The sequence below is a fragment of the Dermacentor variabilis genome, chromosome 4 (assembly GCF_050947875.1).
Source record: "Dermacentor variabilis isolate Ectoservices chromosome 4, ASM5094787v1, whole genome shotgun sequence".
NCBI classification, from domain to species: Eukaryota; Metazoa; Arthropoda; class Arachnida; order Ixodida; family Ixodidae; genus Dermacentor; species Dermacentor variabilis.
In genome coordinates, this window is record NC_134571.1 from 105,997,869 (window position 1) to 106,020,575 (window position 22,707).

Sequence of the window (22,707 nt, forward strand, 5' to 3'; positions counted from 1 at the left end):
AATTTGGGCGGTTGATTTTAACTTACGTAAGAAATTCCAGGTTTCATGTGAATCTGACCTTGTGTCTGGCTTTCGGCCGTGATGAGGTACTTGTCGTCTCTGAGCCATGAAAGCACACTCGTGTAGTCCTTGGCCGCTGCCGGCTGTATCTGGCAGGTCAGCACGGCAGTGCTCCCCCTTGTAGCAAAGCCATCGTGCACGTTCACTTCGTACTCTTGCTGGATAACTGCAAAGGCAAGAGAAAAGGAAGCCATTCTGATGAGACTCGTACGTGATACCTTTTCTAGCTTCTTTTTTTTGTTTTTGAGGCATATTATATTTACTTATCACCAGGATATGCTGACATGGGAGTTCAGTGCGCTCTTGACAAAGACCCGCAGTGTGCGGGTACTTGCATCGAAAGACAACACCATGACGCTACTCTCGCCAGTGTTTAGCAGCGGTCACTTCCGAATACACTCATCCAATTGGACGAACAACCAACAAAAAGAGACATTTATTACAGTCACCCACTGCGGAAGCTTCGTAGATATCACGTTGCGCTACTAAGCTCGAGGTAGCGGGCTCCATGCCGACCACGGCGGCCGCATTTCGAGGCGCGTAGAATTTAAAAGCGCTCTTGTACCTTAATATTGGTGCACGTAAGTGCAAGAGCCCCTGCTGGTCAAAATTAATACGGAGTCCGTACCCTACGGTGTGCCTCAATATCAGACCGAGTTTCTGGCGCTCAGCACCCATAATTGAATACTTTAAGAAAATTACCGTTTGAAACGCAATAAAGCTAACATCACATTTGCCTTCCCTATTTACTGACTCTCACTATCAAACATGTCGGCACATCTTGAACACTTTCCTTCATTGCATGGTTGACACTGGGGAAGGATGTATGAGTATTCCGTTTCTCCAGTACATGCATGTGTTCGCACACGGATGAATATCAGTTCCGAAAGAAAAACGAACAAAGCAAGGTCGACAGCAAACTGCAGTGGTTATAGACGGTATTTCCTCAAGGCAAAAAGGAAAGAAGTACAAGCAACATGGCAGCCGCGCTGATACTGCTGTTCGAGCACAATCACCTTTCAGAGCGGCTACGAAAATGCGACACAACATTCCTGACCCGGCGATGATCTGCAAGAAAAACAAGCTTAAAGGGCAGCGCGAAAGGCGGCTGTCAAACATCAGTGGGTCACTCCTTTAAGCTACGGTTCACATTTCTCCCAAATAGCGTCCCGTCTCTTTCTCGCAATGATGTTCGCCTTTTGCGCCGGCTGCTATGGGTGAAAAGCATCAAGCTGGTTCCGACTGATCTAGAATGTAACCCAAGCTATATGTTGACAGAGAAAACAAAAAAAAAGGTGAGCAAGGAAGCTTACAGAAATATATTGAGATAGAAAAAGGACAAAAAAACCAGAAAGATGCTGATGATCCCAGGTGTATGAGAAATTAAAACCAGGAACTGTAAACATAGGTTGTCGGAAGCCTGTTTTAGCAATAGTGTTTTATTCATGCGGCACGAAAGTGCATTTCTCTCACGTTGGTATTTAATACCCCCGATACAGCAAATATTTCCGCTTGTTTATTACGTTGGCATACCAACTCTAGGATTCCTGCAAGAAATTCCTTGACTGGGAACCAGAGTGCTGACGCGTGCTGAACGGCACAAAGGACAGCGTGAAGGAAAGGGCGATCAAGAAAGAACGCGAACGACGCGGTGCTGAGCATCAACCAAAGTTTATTTTATGCTGTAGATGGAATATAAATACTGAAAAGGAAGAGGAAATCATGACGGCATTGGAAGGGAATTCGTTTCAATTCGTATCAATTGATACCAGTTTGTGTCAAGCTGTATGATACCACTGTGAAATTACTCGCCTTTCAGTCTTCCTTAAATATACCAGCATTCATTTCTGTGCGATGGCTTTGTTATGCCACCCTCAACTATTTTTCGTACTACAATTATTTATGTAAAGTCAAACAAATCCTTCGCACCTAGTCGTTCGCCCATTTATTCATATCTCCAACGACAATTCACTAGAAAAATTTGCCATTGCGCATCGCAACATAGCAATATCTTACTGAATATCGGGAACTGTGGCGCAGTAGTGCAATGTATTCTTCCACTTTAGCCCATGTTATGCATACATATTTTCGTCGTACTTTGTCATTATTTATGTTAATATACGGTTCTCACGTATGTTATCCATTTTATAACTACATATAGATATATTATCCCGTAACTTTCTCTTTCGCTGCAGCCGTTATAACCTGTAATAATCTTGCTATATTTTGTTACCTTTTGTTTCATTTGTGAACCACTCTTTTATCACCTCATGCATCATCTCCATGTAATTTCCTTCCACGAGGATCCTTGGGGCTATTCTGAATATATTAATAAATAAAATGGTCGCAGCGAAGTCAAGCATGGGAACAACCATCCAGAAATGTCCCCTCTTCGTCAAGCAGAGTATTTGACGGTGTGCTCACATGCACTATTGCTTTCGTCGCTATCTTGTATGCTTCATAGATTTCACGTGCCCTTTGCTTTCAATACTTTCTTGGAATGGCTGTTTCACTGGACTCTGGAAAGCATCGGCATTCTTGGCAGAGAATAGCGAGGTTGCTGCGTGAGTGTATGTGTTTTCTGTCAACTTCAACCACTGCATTTCTTTTCAACGACAGCTATTTAGAAAACAAGGCTTGCGCCAAGTAAAGACAAAAAAAAAATTGAGAGGGCCCGCCTAGTGACAAGCTAAAGAAGAGAATGTCTGTATGCCTCCTGATTTAAATGATTTTAAAAAAAATGTTGAATTTTTATCTCTAATTCCTCTCCTTTGTCCAGTTTTCATTGCCATTATTCGCTCATTTCGAAGCTCATTCGTGTCATATTTCAGGCGCAATTACGCTGACCTCGTCTTTAGAGTAGGCACTTGGCTGATACTTCCTAGAATATTATTTTACCGAGAGGCCAGTGCGTCGATCCTAGGAATAATGCAGGTTATGGTGCATTAAAGTAAATTCTTTACGATATAACCGCTAAAAAATCCCTTACCGTGAATTTTACCATATATGCGACTAATTATCCCTGCATATCGGCACCACCGAAGCTGTCTTTCAGACACCATTTGCTCGGGCGAACCCTCCTTTGTCCTAGTAAACTCACTCCTATTCCCAAAAGTGCGCTGTACTGTTGCTTTGCCTTAGTGTATCTATATCTATGGCAGTGCACCCTTTACAGGGATACAGTGCAACAGCTTTGTTATTATTATATTGCCGCTAATTACACCAGTACAGTTAATTTTGTCAACTCTGCGAGTAATTTTTGCATCTAGTGGTGACTGCCGAAGCCGCTTTTCACACACCCTTGACTCGCGCGAAGCCTCCTTAGTCCAAGCGAACCCTCTCCATTTCCCAAAAGTGCTTTGTACGGTGGCTTTGCCTCAACATGCCTATATCTACGGCAGTGCACCCTTTACAGGGGTGCATTACAATGTCCATTGTATTGCGATAGCAATTATATGGGCACTCCAGGGGCATTTCTGCCATCGGCGTCGACGTCGGCGTCGATCTGAGGTTCCGTGTAAAGTCCGAGGGCGATAACACCGTCGCCGCGTGCCGTACGCTGTATGTGCGAGTGAAAGCATGCGAAGGGAGCAGACGATCGCGGATCAATCTCGCCCGCGCGAAAGGGTCGAAAACGAAGAGGAAGCGTGCCGTCTTCATGACGCGTGATGCACCCAGCGTTGCGAGGCACCGGGGGAAGTGGAGCGAGGAGGCCCGGCTTCCTACTCCGGCTTGAACTGCGCATGTGGCGGTTGCGCGCGGTCGCGCGGCCGCATCTTGAGAGCGATCTTCCCTGAGGGCACAGTCTAGTTGCGTCAGCGGCTCATAGCCTTGTGCGCGCTGCGTGCTCTCGACGCTGACTTTGCGTTGAAGCGATAGACAGCATAGATATGTAGAGCGCAAAAAGGCGACTTCGCTCGCTGCTGCTGCCACGTTTCCTCGTGCCAGCGTTTTGACAGCGAGTGTCCACGCTCATCGAGTGTGATGTGTTCGTGTTCGCTGTGTGCGCCTCTACCATGCTTGTTGATTTAATTAGCAAGCGAATGTTTACAAGTTGATATGGCCAATAAAAGTACATCCTTACTTCGTATAGCTGCCTGGTAATTTGCTATCGCAATCGATTCTTCACTTTTCAGGCGAAACTGCGACCTTCTTTTGTTACATTGGCGCTGATTGCACCTGCATAGCTAATTTCACCAACTCTGCGGCTAATTCTCGCCTCCTATTGACTGACTACCGAAGCCGGCTTCCACACATTATAGCCTCGCACAATCCTCGCTATGTCCAAGCAAACTGTCTGAACTTCCAAAAAGTTTGCCACACGGTGACTTTTCCTCAACCTGACTCTATCTACGGCAGTGCACCCTTTACAGTTGTACAGGGCAATGTGGTTCATTTTCAACTAAATTGGTGCTAATTGTGCATGTAGCGTTAATTCTACGTACCCTGCTATTAATTCTCACTTTTTCTAACGTTGAGACCTACATTTTGACACATTTTCAGGTTCCTGAAACACTACAATGTATTGAAATTGTTCCCATCGTTGAGAGGTTTCTCTATAGACAAACCCGAGATATGCAAAACCCCTATAAAGTTAGGTAAGAAGACTGTTCAAGAAAGAAACAAGAATACCTTCAGCGCGCAAAGCAAGAATGGCTGAACATAGGCGTACGGTTCATTCAACAGGAAGAAAATTGGAATTCTAGCAGTGCGTAAAGTTTTATATAAAGAAGATGATGAGTTTATTAGTATGGCGCATCATACGTGCTAGCACAATGCTTTAGTTGCCTCGAGCGGTTACGGGCTTCCAAAATGAAACTCCTAGGCACATCAAGAAGACTGCCATTTATTACATGGAGAGCACTGGTGAATACTTCCAGATCAACGTACCATAAGCTTGTGTTCGATACGTCTCACCACACACGGCGGTACACTTGCGACAATAGTTCTTGATTGCTTTTGTTCTGAGTTTTACAGCACATCAAGGAGTTCGAAGTTCCTACACAGTGTGGCACTCACCAGCAAACATGGCTAAAAATTCGTGCGCCGTAATGGCACTACACACATAACGTCAGCTGCAAAAATGGCCTGCTGGACTGCAGTGCATGTAGTATACAGTTTTTGAGTTCGCTTTACCCATGGCCTTTTTATGCGTCCGTGAGCCTTTTAGCAACAGAAGAAACTACCCCGTAGGAACTTATTGATCATCACTTTTATCTTTGCTTTGCATATCATTGCTTCTGATAAAGGAAAGCTCGGGTGCTGACATCCCTAAAAGCAAGGACACCGAATCAGGAAAATTGCAGCTAAGCAATACCGAGGATTCTAGGCTTGAAAATCAAACCTTCCACTTCCACATGCGTGTTCCACGATATTAAAACGATAATTACAAGGTACATAGATAAAGTTTACAGCTACTATTGCATCTGCATGAATGAATATATTGGATAATATTATGAATGCTTAGCAAATTGTCGCACTACCATTGGGTAGTTTCGAATCACCGAGGAGCAACAGAGCTAAAGACAGGAAAAAACTATTTCAGCACAGCAACATCTGGCAACAAAACTCTAGCAACAAAACTCGAAGATTGAGGCCTTCGCGAGGTTTTTAGGGAAAGGTAATAAAATTACACGGAAAAGCAAGATAAAACACGTTTTCGCCATCAGCGCAATTATGCAGAGTACCGCCCATCAATATCTCTGCAACTTCATCGAGCGGCTAAGCTGTCGTGTGCATTAGTCTATCGATCGCCCGAGTGTGTGCTTTTCTTTTCTTTTTCTTTTTTTCGAGTCTCGTTTACCCCGTCTAGCTTCGTGCTCCTGGAGAGAAAGAAAAAAGAAAAGCGAATAATGTGGCCTGTGTGCGAGGGTGACTCGAAATAATGAAGTGTTCGCGCTTTGCAATTTCCTTTTACGTTATTTCCGATATGTGTGCAAAAATGGGCGGAGTGAACAGGAAGGGGGACAGCTTGGGTCGACTACGGATCATTGTGACGTTGATTATAGGCGGCGCCCGCTTCACGGGAAGGCGACGACGCGTGGAGAGCGGCCGTATAATTCTTCGTTAAAGTTTGCGCAGTGCAGGACTGCTTTTGAGCTGGGTGGACATAACGAGTTTAGTTAATATTTATGACTTTGCGGAGTACGACCGTTTCCGCTTCAGTAGTGTCGGCGGAGTGTGTAAAGGACCGCCGCTTGAACGTGACCAATAAAAAACAGCAGGAAATGATTGAGGAACGCTTTTCTTGGCATCAGTTTGGAAGCTCAAAGTGAGAGAAGAGACTGGCACGCGAGCGAGGAGCCACATGAAGTTAGAAGAATTATTGCACGTTCTTAACGGTGAGAGGTATCGACAAAAAAAAAGCTAGACGAATGTTGCTGCCTCAGGCATTAGAGGCTTGATTAAGCTGGTGCTAGACGAGTTTTTGCTAAGTATAACTGGTTAAAGATGAAACACGGCGAGAATGATTTTTCCTTGCAAGGGATCACGCAGGAATTTTTGTCAAAAAGCGAAGTGTAATATGTCCCCTATTTGAGCGACACAAGGCAGCTTGGGAAGTTCCTTTTCCATTATTACTGTGAACTTCTCTTCCCTCATGCCATGTATGAGGACGAAGGTTTGATTCCGCCTTTTTATACTTTAGCGTTTTCTTCTACGCCTGCAGAAAAGCATGTCGTTTGTAAGAGTATTCTGTATTTGTACTTTCGCTATATATGTATGACATCTGATATTGTGACTCGCACTGTTGCTTTCAGCGTATTTTTTTTGATGCAACTGTGTTACGTGATACTGTTGTTCGTATTGTTTCTTTGAAATTTTCGTTGTAATATGGTGAGGCTATTTTGACTTCTACGGTATCACGTCGTTGTGTGTCCATTACCTGTCCGTCTGCTCTTCATCCGACAAAACTATATTATAAAGTGCACAGTTAAATATGTGACTGAGCCACATGCTGAAGAGCTGAGGAGTATTGGGCGTGATATTTTTTTCACGCATAACACCTTCTACGATGTGAATAAACTATGAGCCAATATTATCAAGTCTTTTTGAAGTGACACAACATAGTCCACAGGAAATAACCAGAGAGCTCATCCCATTATCTGTCGTCCATCATATAAAGCTCTTCTTTGTAAACTTTTCCTATTCATCGAACTGCTTTTTAAAAGCGGTCTGAACTTTGCGTTGCTGCAACTAACTGTCCACCGTCTGCAATACTCTTCGTTTGCGACTTGGGTTTTACTGTGCACTGCAGTTATCAAGTGCATTTGCTTAAAGGTAATTAGGGCGAATGAGAGGCTTCCAAAAACAGGACATTTTTCTCTGCCATGCCACTGCGTTGACAGAAGCTCGATAGCTGTCGCGAACATTGTGTCCCACGAGAAAGATCAATTTCCTTGAGTAGCAGGATGCTACAGAATTTTGACCGAATAATTGTCACAGAAAGGCTCCAGATATTTTCCAATACGCATGAATGTTTTGCAAAGTATCCCAATAAACACAAAAGGATACTGGTTAACAAGACTATCAGGAAAAATGATCATTTTATTTGGACTTACTTTCGCTGCCTGCTTGCATAAAATATGTAGGATGCTAGTTTTTCTGCGAATGATTAAGCTAGGTATATACAAGAAATATACGTAAGTGAGCTCTTCCTAATGAGGCCGAAGTGTTTTTCAACGACCCAAAACCGGGAGTAATAGAGCTTTGCTTCACCAATCGGACAAGCAACCATGAATTCAAGGCCGGCACAGGCGCACACCAGCGCGTAATGAAAAAATATACAGTGAAACCACGACGACATCAATACGATCGTAGAGAGCTTTCAGTGACAACGACGGGAGAACTACGGAGGTTGAACACGCATGCGTAACAGCACTCCTGAAAATAATACTCCGTTCTCATTTCTGATAGGTTAAGCTGGCGAACAGAAACGCGAAATGACTTACCGTATTTGCACGATTCTAACGCACATGTTTTTAAAATAAAAATTGCGTTGAAATTTGGATGCGCGTTACAAAAGTAACTAATTCAACTTACAATAAAAAAGGAACCCCCTTTTTGCTAAAATAAAGCTGATTTGAAGGTAGCTATAGCCGAACTTCCATCGAACGGACGTTTTTTTTTCTTTTTTTCTTTTTGATGCCTTTGTGTACGGTCGCCGCCATTTTCCAGTTTGCTGTGCGTGTGGCAGTTCTAATGCATTAGATGTAACTGAAGATGACTTTTTGTGGTCGGTAGACAGTGAAAGGCAGATGTCGTCAGACTCCGATAGCAACTAGCCACTAAGATTCAGGTGTGATTGTGTCTGTGTGTCTTCATATAAAGTTTCATGAAGTTGTTTTAACACGGTACGTGTCAACTAAAGTTACGTTACTTGATGTGCGCGGTATAATTGGCACCAAGCTTATTTTCTTTTTTTATTTGGGCAATAATATACCTGCGCGTTATAATCGGGGGCGCGGTAGAATCATGCAAGTACGGTATTTGGTGCAGCGCTTACATTTAAAGCGGGAATTTAATATACCACAAGGTGGCAAATGAGACTTATCTCTTTGTTTTTCTGCTCCTCATTTGGGCAAATGCGACACCGTCGCACATGGAAATAGGCAGATTCCTTATCTTCTTTAGCAAATAGAAAGCACTTTCAAACTCTGCCGGACTCCCCACATACCCTCAATCTCCCTCCCCCCTTACTTCTTTCTGCATTGCCACAAAAACTTTTGCGCGAATATCGCCCACTTACGAGTGGTGCTAGGCTAAAGGCGTTACGAATTATGAAGCTAAAGTAGTGAGCTTTATTCCGAAAAGAAAGTCGAGACTTTACGCTGATCAAAGAGTGTTTAGGTATCTCGTGGTCTCCGATGTGCACACAGTAACGTTCAAGTGCAAGTTTGAGCTGTCTCTCTCTCTTTCTTCTAAAATCGCAAATACGGAAGTCAGGCGTAAAAGAAAAGTAAACAAGGCATACAGACAACATTGTAGCGCTTCTAGTCTGTAGTCTGAAAGTAAACATTACCGCACAGTGGACATGAGGGATTACGGAACCCCAGCAACATCTTACAGGAGACGACGTCAGAAGACGGCTAGTCAGCAGTACGAAAAGACCAAGAGGTGTAGTGTGGCAGAGAATACGTGTGGCATTTAGGAGACAAAATGGAGGAAAATACCATGAATTAAGGCGAGAAAAGGCGGCGTAAATGAGCGAAAAATAAAGCAATCGCGAACACTGTATGCGCTCCATGTGTACAAAGCGCCTGGCGCGTTCGAGATAGGCGCCGTTCGTCTGACAGCCGTAAGCCGAACGGCAAGCGCGCCCGGAAAGTTTAACGTGAGCTACCGCTGTCGTAGTACACATTGTGAGCCGAGAAGCAACAGTCGAAGCAGTCATAGAAAGCCCATCTGCAAAAGCAAACTCCTAACTGGTTAGGGACGTTGCCCCAGAAAACTGGAGATGCAAGAACTTTTTGAAGAGAAAAAAAGAAACAGGTAGCATGTGTCAAAACGTTGGCTTTGAAGTAGTTGTTATGAACATCAAACAACCCGAACCTCTAGCGAACTACCGAGCATATAAGATGAATAACTATAGCGCGAAAAAGCATTAGTGTCATATTTCTTATAGGTTTCTCGGAAGTAATGGTGCGCTTCGGGGATACTACTTTGAAATATAGAGATCGGCCATGATCTGTGGAGGATTTGTTCCTTAGCTCCTGAGCGAGAATAGTGGACAAAACGCTATAGGAACTCAGTCGATAGACGGTGTATAAGGAGGAAAGAAACAAGAGCGGCGTAACGTGAATCATGACGCCAATGACGACTGCGAAGAAAAGCAACATCCCATCAAAATACAACAGAAGTATTAAGGACTACCTTACGGCTATAGTGCGCACTAAATTGGTGCCATGTTTTTTTCGGAGAGAACTTTTATGGAGCACTCTGAAGCGCTATGGGATGGACGGCTATGGCTCATGGAAATAATATTTTAACAAAGCGCGAGCATCTTTGATTCGGCGTTCGCTAACGTGTGTAGAGCGGTGTGTTTCTCTGAAAAAAAAAACTACCCATCGCTCCCTTAAATTGCAATATAAGAATTTTTAGTTCGTAAAAAAATTATTAATACTACCGACATTAGTAGGGCAGGCACTCAATGAGCTTCGACGAGCTTCCTCTTCATAAGGCCATTTGTACGCGAAAGTGGTCCGCAAAAACTGACTCAAAGCATCGAGTCAGCAGAGGTAACGTTACTCAGGGCGACAGATTGATTCCAACTACCTGATTCAAAAAATAATAATAAAGAAGACTTATTGAACTAGATCGGAGGTGAGTACAGCTATGCACTATTTTTTTCTTACTTTTCAGAAGCACAATGTACATATGCATACACAGATGACACGTACGTTCGTAGTGATTCATATAAATGGCGCTCTCTGTTACTTGTGTTGCAGGGAATATAAAGAATATGAGCATAAGGAGAATATGAAGGTACGCGCGGATGCGTCAATCATACATTCCGCCCCAAATTTATTTATATGTTACTCCTAAAAAGTATTCGAACAAGCGACATCCTACGCATTTAAACTCCTGTGCACGCATTTGCAAGTTGTCTTTTACTTTGGTCCCGTGTGCAATTCCTAATCCCTGTGGTGCATGTCTGTGATTATGCTGCCTTCCGTCAGGTGTGACCAATTAAGAAAATGTATTACACAGCCTTACTATTACAAATGCATTGCCCGACCGCATGGCCCTCACATGCAAGATGCGCCGCGCGGTGGCCGGTGTTTTGGCACTCTTTGATCTGCACTCACATGCAGGCGCCAAGATAGCGTTGGTCACCTCATCTGTCCATTATAGGACTTTCCAGAAGTTGGCGAAACCAGCGGAAGTCCCTCTTTTTGGAATATTTGAACAGTACTTGATCAACTACATTTGACCGTGCGACAACTGTGCATGTGTGAGAGCTCACGAAAAAAACAAATACGTCGCATCTTCAGTTCATTTGAATACATTAAAAAATGACGCATGTATGTGTACGAAAGATAAGCAATTTACGGTATGCGCTTACCACAATCAAAATATTCTCAAGACAAAAAACTCTGTGAATCCGCAACCTAAGATTATGAGCTTGCTCAACCGAACATATACAGTAATATATAGTGCAGGATGTATTTTTCGATGCAGTTAGTGTCCTTCAGCTCAGTCACCCATCTCAAGCATTAAAATGCTCGTTGCCGGCGCCAGCAAAATGAGTGTCTTGCTCGAATAGATGATCTTTTGTTCTGTTCATTGTCAGCTGGCTTCTATAACATATTTGAAACAGAACAGCGCGGTATTCACGGGGACAAGAACGGAGAAACGACAAGGACGAGCGAATACCGCGAATACCGCGCTGTTCTGTTTCAAATGTCTTACCAATTAACCCAAACGTCTGTTTCTATAACATCACGTACGCCGGTCATAAGGTAATAAAGAAATTAAAAAGGAAAACATAATTCGCAAGAAGTAGATAAGGCAGCCAAACAGTGCGTCTATATCTCGAGACCGCTGCTGCACCGATGCGGCTATGAGTTTAATAGTACTACGCGCGGTTCGTGGGACCAGTCTAACACCTCCTAGATAACAGGTCTGTGCACTCGGATTTATGAAGTGATGCTACCTGAACCAAAATTTCGGCTGCAAAGCCCGGCGTGACGAAAGCGGTGACGTTAAAATCACCGCGACTTAGTCGGGAGCATCCGCTTTGAATTCTACGGCAATAGGACAAGGTAGCATGACGTCATGGATTGAAGTGCACAGGCCTTGTGATATCTTGGAGACGTTGACCAGGCAGATGAGTTTCCTGAACACGCACTGCACGTGACTTCAAGTTGGATCCAGGCATTAGAGACGAAGTGTGAGGAAGCGACAACGCGAGAGTTTGAAGGCGAACTTCAGTAGATTAGCTAATCTTTAGACTGGTAATAGCGATCCTAGAAGGTAGGATTGGTGTCATTGGGCAAAAGAAAAAGAAAAGCTGTTGACGCAAATTAACTATTGCATTGAGAATAATATTGCAGTGGAGGAGAGAATGCACCATTTTCAATTATTATTTCAGCATTCTAACATATAAATTGCAACTATTCACCTAATAACAATACGGTAGTCAGCTGCGTGCTCTGCCTACGAAGGTGGTGAAGTAGTAAGCGTTTTAATTAGATTTTAGTTGAGGAGTTAGTGATTTGTTATGGTACTATTTTCATCGTCGTTGCTGTTCTTACTGTTTTTGTCACACACACAGTTACGAAGATATTCCAAACAGCGAAGCAAAACATAGGGCAACATTTGCTTTTTCGCTAATGCTGAAAACAACAAACAGAAGTAGGTGCAAAGACTACATACCCTAAAGCAGGAGTTCTCAAAGTTTAAGATTGTTTGGAACATCACGTGCGTTCCCAGGGTGCAAGCCGTTTCTGCTTGTTTACTGCAAGAGTGTACCGCAACATGTACATCACACACCATTCGAATTGTAGTAGCATTTGTCAAACTTCCCCTTCCGTTAGCCCTCCTAACCTTGGCTACGTCCTTTTGCTATTCCTCCCACGTGGAATCCTAGCAACCTAGATCGAGTCATCCATCCATATTTTAGCTGCGCAGTGTTAACCTGGATGACATTATCAGTTGAGTTGAGTTGAGTTGAGTTGTAGGCTACTGGTGGGATTAGCGTTGCAGTTGCTGCCGGCAATTGCTCTACCGTAGCGACACTTAAAATAAATAAATCAGACACAGACCTCACAATTACAAATGGTCACTCCTCAGTTCACCATGTGGAGGCCAAATCGGTGTCCTGTAGGTAATTTAAAAGAAGGCGAGAGACCTCCTTCCTACACAACCGGTTCCCGAGCGGGAAAACAATGTCCTGAAGAGAACTGTGAGGAACTCCCGTCTTCTTGAGGGACCCAAATAACACCCTCCTTTCCGCATTATACACAGTACAGCACATTAGGTAATGTTCTATGTCACCGCACACACCACACGTTGAACATTATGGTGATAACGCCAGGCCAGTCTTATACATCCACGCAGGGGTACGCGCAGAGCCCGTGCGAATGCGGTTGCAGTAAGGTGGCTTGGTTTCTATTGAGACCCTTGATCACACATGGCTTGTGAGGTGAGCTCCACAAAGAACTGAAGTGGCACAACTCCGCTGCTCTGAAGAGTCTGTTGTCCTCTTGAGGCACTCTTCTCAATGGATTCCCAGACAGCGTTCTATGGGCGAGGCTGTCCGCAATCTCGTTGCCTATGATAGCTATGTGCGAGGGCACCCATTGGAAATGCATGGAGAAGCCTTTGATATGGAGATTGTGCACCGAGCGTAGGGAGCTAAGATATAAGGCATCAGTAGGGAACCCGTGCTCTAACCTTTCAAGGGCAGATTTTGAATCTGTGAGAATGACAACAGGTTGAGGCGTACAAAACCGTAGTTTCTTTAGAGCTGCCTCAATGGCGACGCTTTCGGACGTTGTGGAGGACACGACTGCAGTGAAGCGAACAGACCAGTCATACTTCAAAGAGGGAATGTGAAAAGCAGCTGCACTAGATCGTTTGACCTTGTCCACAGAGCCATCAGTAAAGATTTGAAGATGACGTGCATGTTCAGTCTCAAGATGTTCCAGTACCAGCGAACGCGTTGCCGCCAGAGGAGAACTACGCTTAGCGCGTACGTGAGGAATTGTCAACGAACAATCGAGGCTCGCGAATGACCAAGGTGGTTTCAGCCTTTCAGCTCGACCTCTAGCGTCAAAACCCAGGTAACCAAGAATACTTAGTGCCAAGTACGCTCGGGACTCAGATCTCTTTCGAAGGCGCTGTAGTAGGGCTCGGCCGCCTGCCGTCTGTTTGAGGCGGCCAATTTGCATCAAGAACCTTTGTGAAGCGACTAAGGTAAGAGGTCTCGATAGAGATTCATAAAGTACTGCATTGTTAGGAGCAGTCTGCGGCACGCCACGAGCCCTTTTTAGGCCCTTTCTGTGCAGAACCTCAAGTCGTTCCAGCGGTGATATCGATGGGGAGATTAAAGGGTGCTGATACATTATTCGACTCGTCACTAGTGCATCGTGCAACCTGATCATTGAAGAAGGGTGATTTCCCCATTGCTCACTTGCAACTCTACGGATCACATTGAGACGCGAAGATATCGATGCCACAACCGAGTCCACAGCTCGTCGTCACTGTAGGCGGTAGTCAATAATGACGCCAAAAGAGCGCTTGTGTTTGAATTGTCTAAGGCAGGATTGATCAAGGTCTATCTTCAGGCGAGCATACCTTCTTCCTCTACCTAGAAACATGAAGAAGCCAGATTTTTCCACCGAGAGAGTCAACCCAACACCTTGAAGGTAATTTTGAACTGAAAGTAATGCCTGTCGAGCTATGAGGGCTAAACGCTTGTGTTTCTATCCGGTTAACCAAAAACAAATGTCGTCCGCTTATATCGACATATGGACATGCCTGCAATGTTTTTGACCTCCAACGGGAATACCAGCCATTACAACGTTAAAGAGCGTAGGGGAAAGAACACTTCCCTGAGGTACACCTCGCTATACCGCCCTTTCGGTGCTTGTGGTACTTCCTAACCACACTTGAATTTTACGATCACTGATAAATGAGCGAATGAATTGCACAAGATAGCCCTGTACGCCCATGACGTGCAAACTATTTAGTATTGAGCTCTGAAGGACGCTGTCATAAGCCTTTGATACGTCTAGGAAAATAATAGTGTTGAAAAGCCGAAAGCTCTATGATGCTCAATATGGCTTATCAAGTCCAAGACGCTATCTTGCGCGCTTAAACCTCATCGGAATCCAGTCATGCATGTTGTCAGAGCCCTTCTATCTTCGAGCCACCAAGATAAACGCTTAGTTGCCAGCTTTTCCATGAGCTTATCCACGCACGACGCCAGTGATATAAGACGATACGAGTCCAAGTCTGTCATTTCTTTGCCGGGCTTCAGCACTGGGACAACACAAGCTACCTTCCATGAAGGAGGAATGTCGCCAGTCTCCCGCACTCGATTGAGATAGCTTAGGAGCATCTTCCGGTGTTCCAGAGGTAGGTTCTGCATCATCTGGTTGGTGATGCCGTCAGGACCTGGTGCACATCGACGCCGCAGGCTGCTGAGTGCTGTCTGTAGCTCTCGTAGTGTAAACGGGGCGTCCATCACAGACGTAGATGTTGCAGGCAGAGCCTAGGGATGAATTCCTGAACTTGCACTTACAAATGCAACTGCAAATTCCTTTGCCAAGCACACGAGAGGTTTCTGCTTGCGCAGTGTAAGCGCTTCGAAAGGTTTACTAGTACGAGAATCACCAGCAAGACTGCCAATGACTCGCCAAATTCTCGTCATCGGTGAGAAAACCGTCAAGCTATCGCAGAAGGACGCCAACTGTGACCTACAGAGCTTGTTCGTATGGCGTCGAATGGCAGAGTTAAGCCTATTGAAGGTCGTCTTCAAGGATCTGTCGTCCTTCTTCCGCATCAGTTGTCGCTCCGCGCTTCTGCGCGCTACGCAAAGGTTCCTGAGTTTTAAATCCGGAGTCAGAAAATGATTAGGCAACTTGACCGCTTTGGTAGCAGCCATCTTACCATAAATCATATTGTCTATGACATCACCAGAAACACATGCAAGTTGCTCCCTGTATTTGTCCCAATTAACAACATGGCTAATTTTAGAGCCGCGCATATGGAAGTCGGTAGTAAACACTAAAATGGGATAGTGATCACTTCCCATGCGGTCAGGTGCAGTTGACCGCTTCACGCGTACGTCAGATGAATGCAAGTTCAGGTCTATAGATGTGGCTGAGGCTCAAGGCTGGAAGAAAGTGGCCACGCACAGGTTCAAACTGTCGATAACTTGTACAAGTTTGCGTCCGCGGGAATCTGTGTTCCTGTCACCCCAGACAGAGTGATGGGCGTTGAAGTCCCCGCAGATAATTCGGGGCGCTGGGCAATGGTCACAAAGCTGCTGGAGAAACAAGTCCATTGCTACCTTCTTCAGCGGAGACACGTATTCGGATGCAACAGAAAGAGTTCGGAAGCCAAGCCATATCCTCGCAGGCGCTGCCTCAATACTAACGGTGCAAAGAGCGGTGAACTTCAAAGCCACATGAGGAATCTCTCTTTGTATGTAAAGGGGGGCACTTCCCGCGGGAAATGACTTTATGCTGCAATTCCTATGGGCGACATATCCAGTCAAAGATCTCCCGCTTGGTACGCCAGCCTCCGAGAGGGCCAATACATGAGCACACGTATCTTTCAGAAATAATTTAAGTACTGCTAATCGACTTATAATCCCAGCGCGAGGTTGCACGAGGTTGACGACGACTAGGCATATTATAAGGTATAGGTCGCTGCGAAGGTGGTAATCATGGACTCAAAGGAAAGAACGAGCTGTAGAAAGTTCTTCAGGGTGCCAATCTGCATCGCTTGAACATATGAACGCAGGACTTCAAACAAAACTCGCAGAAGGTCGGACAGGTTCTCATTTTTGAGCTCCTTATTTTGCTGTACGCACTGCCTCACAACTTCAACAAAAGTTGCGGACTGGGACTCACTCTTGGCCACTGCAGCTGGTTTCGTCATCTCTTTTGAGGCGAGGGAATGTCCTCCATGTTATCGAGTCTGGCTGTGATCTGGTCGCTGAGAAACTTGGACACTTTTTGCTGCAGCAGATCGAACAACCGACTCACCCATAGAGGATTTTGTCGTCTTGCTAGGCTCAGGTCGCTCACTGTGTTGGCACCTAAAGCATCGGGGAGGAGGTTCAACGAATTCTTTGACTGCATGCTTGGTAAAACCAAGGTCAATTTTTTCGGGGCGCTCGGTGTTGGGAGCAAACGTTATCACCACAGAGTTAGTAGGTTTCGCTCCCATCCTTTTTCTTGAGTCTCCACCCGGCGCATCAGACGTTTCGCGTGCAGAACACCTTGCGGTTTCAAGTAGTCAAGAAGGTCGCTTTCCGAATGCCACACTGGTACTCCCCTAATAACACACGTGTTAGTCATGTAGGAGTGGGGCAGTTGGGCTTTAACTCTTATGTCACCAATCTGAGAGCACCGGAGAAGAATGTCAACTTGCTCTTCCGTTGCAATAACTAAATAAAGAGCACATTGCGTTGTGAAGCGGATGTGAATCGGGGCAGATCCCAGACCTACTTTAAGGCTTTGAAGAGCCTGATAGGGTTCCGCTCTCTCAAATCAACACCTTTCTCTTTGGCAAAACTACCACTGGAATTCCGACCGTTCTTTTTTTCCGATGACTCGCCACATTGAAGCCGTCGCTGTCCACTTCCGCCATATCAGCCACTTCCTCGTCAGGATCGACGATAGTTGTGTCGTCCCCACTGAGCGATGATGACGCACTGGACTACTTATCGTCCCTGATGTCTGGCAGCTCCACACCTTGCGAGGCCATGGTCGCCTCCGCCACGCTGGCTTCCTTCGGATGGCGCTGTCCCTTTAAAGATGCCGGCGCCGGAGCAGCCGTACCCATCCCATAGGGACAGTACCGCCTTAAAGACGCGGCTGTCTTCCAAGGATATAATTACCTCCCTTAATGAATAGCAAAACCTATGCAAAAATTACAGAGCTGAGGTGACAACAGATCGATCAGCGTCGTCTTCCTCTTCCACTTCTGATAATCAATTATTTATAATGCTTATAATTAGAATAATGCTTGGCTCTCATGTAATAGGCGTTGCCAGAAGTATCAATTATTTATACTTCTGGCAACGCCTATAAGATGAGAGTCAAGCATTATTTTCACTTTCTTTTTATTCGACTATTTGATGCCCTCTGCTCTCAGGTGCGACAGCGAGACAGTCCTAAGATTCGAACTACCTGTATACACTTGCAAAAGGACTCTCCTTGGCTCTGATCTCTGCTCTTAATTGCAACACTTACAGAGTTCGTTAGCTTATTGCTCTATTTTGTTTTTGTTTTTGGTTTGGTTTTCTCGTTCCAATATGTACTCTTATACCAGTGCCCAGGCTGTTCATGCTTCTATTGCTTTGTACACGTCTTGGCGGAAGATCAAAGTACTTACGTAGCTTTTAGCCCGAAATTCCCATCATGCGTGTACACGGGCAAGTAAAACTGATTTGATTCGATTAGACGGCACGCCAATAGAGCAATCAAGACAGAACTGTCGTGCGTATTTCTTTCTCCAGAGCACCCGCCGCGGTAACTCACTCGCTATGTCGTTGAGCTACTGAGCTCGAGGTTACAGGTTCGATCCCCACCGGTGTGGCCACAAGTCGATTAGGGTGAAATGGGAAAACGCTCCGTCACCGTGCATTGGCTGCATGGTAAAGAAGCTCAGGTGGTCAAAATTATTCCTGCATGCCTCGCTACTGCGTGTCTTATAATGCGAGGTTCAATGTGAAATGCCCCAGAACCAAATTTGATTTTTTTTCTTCATTTAAACCACAGGGAAAGCTTCTATTTCTTTTTGTTCTTTTCATCACCTTTGGATTATTCAGTTAATCTCAGGCAAGCACGTACATAAAATATGTGGACTTGTGCTTTATGCCCAGTATACATAAAAAAATAATCTAACGAAAGCGATAAAGAAGAAGAGAAATAAAACGACCTGAATGACACAAAAGAACACCGTGTGTTACCACCTGGGAGGCAAGAAAGAGGATATATTGATCGTGAAAAATTTCAGGCGTCCTTAAAGTGTCCGTCCTTGTGTAGTACACGCCTGCGAGAGGAAAAGCGTTCGATTCGTCACCAGAAGTATCGGACGCTAGGCCAGGGTTGTGACAGCGGTGGAGCCGAGCTCACAGACTGGTGAAAGATACTGCGAACAATCACTTGTGAAACACGCACACGCACCCTGCGCCTCGATGCCGTGTCAGTCCGCCCTTCGTCTTCGTCCTCGCCCTCGCGTCGGTGGTGCAATCTTTTCTCTCAATGTACAACCTCGGTGCGTCCGACTGCTAGAAGGACGAATGTGAAGTGGCGAGATTTCTTTTTTTTTAGGGAATACTGTCGCGCAATGCGATTGCTGTAGTCTTTGAATGCCTTTTTTTTTTTGCTTTATTGCTCTCAGGATAGGCGTGGCCACTTGACCGTGAGACCCCCTGGAAACAGTGGGCGGACAACCAATTCTCATTATGGTAGGTTGCGCTCTCTGATCGACCTGTATTGTCTCAGGGCAGGACAGCAACCCCTGCCTTTCTATGTTCTTTTTTTTTCTTTACTGGCTGCCGTCTCGGTCCTAGCAATGGGTCTCTCTAAGATTTCCTTTTTTTTTTTTGTAAAAGCTGGAGCTACGACTTGTCTTGAGGGCTACGTAACTGTTATCGATTGCCTATTTTTTCCTCTGCCGCATGTTACCAAGTTCAGAGGTTTCAAAGAAAAAATAAATTGCTCTTTTTTACTCAAACGCTTGCACATTCCAAGGAAGTCGGTATGAAACTGCATTCTTCATCTGGTTGGGTATTTATGGCGGAATCAATGTAATGAATACGAAAGAGGAAATGGTAATGCCAGCCCGCCCCCCCCCCCTTTTCTTTTTTTGCTTAAAAAATTCAATGGACAGAATTATAACGTGTTCATGCGGTACGGCAGCCCTGCTTATCGTGCGTCCCAGGTAACGTTGATAAGCTGATAAAAGAAAAAGAATGAAAAAAACAGTCCCACACAAAATTTTAAAAATGGTGTGCATTAAACACGTGCGTTGGTCACAGGTCGGGCGACCGAACACCATATGCCCTGCAACAGTATCTGTCACCGTGCGTTTTTGTTGTGTTCCTTTTAAGCGAATTTGGCTAACGTTAGCTGGGGCACCCTATATAGGAAGCGGCGGCACTGTTTCTAAGATATGAAAGGCATTATTTTAAACAAAGCGTGCGAAATATAAGCCCGCTCTAGAACCACTAACTTCAATCCAGAAGAACCTGTAGCATTCCATTTTTTTATTTTTTTATTTTTTTGCTCTATATCCCTTAGAATCAGTCCACACTTATTCTTGTTTTGTGTGAGGAGGAGGGCAACGTTTATCTAATAACGACTGTATCAGCCCTTTCCCTGCGAGCTCCTGTTGGTCTGAGTGGCGAATCCCTATGAATACAACTCTGGAAGCTTATCTCTTGCCTTAATATCCACTTATTATTACGCTTACCATTACAGTTAAGTCAGTGCTATGATGTCATTCTATCATGACGATCCAAGTGAAAGCCTTCGCTTCCTCGAAAAGAGGAACAGTGGTTAAAAGGAAGAGGCGGGGAGAACGGTATGAAAGGAGCAAAAGACTTCCTTCGCAACTTAGAAAAAAAGAAAGATATTTCTTTTTTTTATCATCCCATGTTTGCCAGATTCACTCAGACTCACCTTTCTCTCAGTACGCTAATTGCGGTCTCTCTGGAGTTATTGTTTCGGCAGCTACGCTCCAATGCACAGAATCTGTAATCCCCTTTTGTCGCGGGCCAGTAGACGCGGGCCGGAAGGAAAGAAGCGCCAGCTGACACTTCCAAAGAGTTCCAACGGGCGACTTGCAAATAAAGGCAGCTGCATAAAGGAAGTTCCAGAAGAAAACTTTTTTCGTGTCATCAGTGTGCGTTTTTTTAATATTTCTATTGTAAGGGCTCCTGCGCAATCAGAAAGACATTTGATCCGTGAGGTTAAATTTCCTTTAGTTTCACACTTTACGCGTGGATATTTCAAAATTAGGGACCGAACTTTTTAGTTAAAGGGGCAAATGTGTGTTTTTAAACAAATGGTCACACCTGTTCCTAGAAGTATTAAAGATATGGCTTTATTTTAACAAGCATCTGTTATATTTAAATGCTATCGGTATGGCGTCAGCACTAGTGACGAGCTCCGAAATCTAATGAATTACGCCCAGGCATCTGCAGTGAAGAAAGAGTGAAGTAGATAGGAGAGAGAGAGAGATAAAACTTTGTTATGTCCTTGATGGGGTTCAGGGGTGGCGGGGGTCGGGAGACTAACCCCCAATCCCCCCTTCCTCAGACGGCGGCCAGTCCTTGCTTTCTGGCGGCGTCTTCGGCCATCCGGACGGCCCAGAGCTGCTCCTCTGGGTCCAAGCTGAGCAGCAATGTCTCCCACTGCTCGGCCGTAGTTATGCGTGTGTTAGTGTGGGAGGTGTTGGTGGGTGAGGCTTTGGGGCATTGCCAGATAATATGATCGAGGTCAGCGCGGGCCTCGCACGCTTTGCAGAGTGGAGAGTATGCATCGGGGTACATGCGGTTGTAAAGCACGGGGTTCGGAAAGGTTCGTGTCTGAAGGAGTCGCCAAGTGGTAGATTGAGACTTACTCAGTGTTTTGTGTGCTGGGGGGTAGCGTAACCGCTCCCTGCGGTAGTGAAGGAGAATTTCTCTCAACGTGACCATTCGGTCCCGCGCGTGACCGCGATGCAGAACAGAGGGCTGGTCGGGATCGGAAGACGCAGGAGAAGATAGGAAAGGCATGAAAGACAGCTAAATTTGAATTTCCCGTTTGTTTCCTTCCACATTGAAAGGGGTAATATGCAATTGAACTGCGTATAAGCCCTAATAACTTAAGCATATATATCATTCCCGAGTCGAAATTGGCTCTGACTCCCTCTTTGGTGACGTGGTACTTCCGCGTCAAAATTTTCAAACAGGTTCTGTACTTGCTTTTCTTTTTTTTTTAATTTCGCCTTACCATGCAGTTACGCAGAAATGCGTTAATGCGAAAAGCACGTGCGGGTTATTGTTCGCTTAGTGCTGTTCCGTAGTGCTGGTTGCAAAAATAGCACTTCGTGCGCTTGGGAGTGTCCGTTCAACAGGTACATTATGAATGCTTCTTTTCCAAAGATAAGTCAAGAAGTGTAGGGAATAGGGATTTCGTTGAGTTCGTCACTGACGTGTTATCTCGGTAGTGTAACGTGGGCAACAGATTATGTCATAAAGCAAAAACTTATTTTTTTTCTTTAGAGTGAAGCTTTTAGGCGCCCATTCCTGCGTCGAGCGTCCTTGTTCCCCGCGAAACCAAACAAACGAGCGCAGTGGCTGAAACTGCGAACGCGAAACGTTGGGGGGATGAAAAAAAAAGCGGAGAGAGCGGAGGGAGCGCGAGGAGGAAAGCGGAGGAGGAGGATATGCCGAAAGCGTGAGAAGAAAAGCGCAGTGCCGCCCAAGACGCTCTGCGACGACGACCGCTACGAGATTTCCCCAGAGTAGCGCGCCATCGTCTGTTCCCCGATGACTTTTTCATCTTTCTTCGGTCACTGCTTCTCACGGACTAACAAATGCTAAACATTATTCCTCGACGGATAACGCGCCTGCATGTATCAGGAGCTTCTCGAATGCCATCGATGGTTCCATCCGTTGGCTGTTGTCACCAAAGCTTTCTGTAATCTGATTGTATGAGCGACGCGAATTACGAAGTACTTTCTGGAAGCCACGAGGGCACCAGCGATTACACTGGAAGCTTCTACCAATCATGCATAATACTGACGTGTTTGACCAGCAGATCAGAATTTCTATGGTCGCCGACTCTGCTACATGTCTTATCTCGCAAAGTGTTTGCCTCAATTCATAGCAAAATGAAAACACGTATAGAGCTGCGCTGAAATTTTACATTAGGAGTATCGTAATCGTGGGTGATGTTTTTCTTTTTTTTATTCTGC

At 45.1% G+C, this 22,707-nt stretch overlaps 1 protein-coding gene across 3 annotated transcripts in view; it reads right to left on the reverse strand.

The window, feature by feature from the left end:
• Positions 1–22,707, reverse strand: part of LOC142579590 (cell adhesion molecule Dscam2-like) — a 237,618-nt gene that overhangs the window by 51,904 nt on the left and 163,007 nt on the right. For all 3 annotated transcript variants that reach the window (XM_075689965.1, XM_075689964.1, XM_075689966.1), the window contains exon 3: positions 59–226. In XM_075689965.1, the coding sequence (XP_075546080.1) occupies positions 59–226 (168 nt within the window). The remainder of the gene's footprint in view (positions 1–58; positions 227–22,707) is intronic.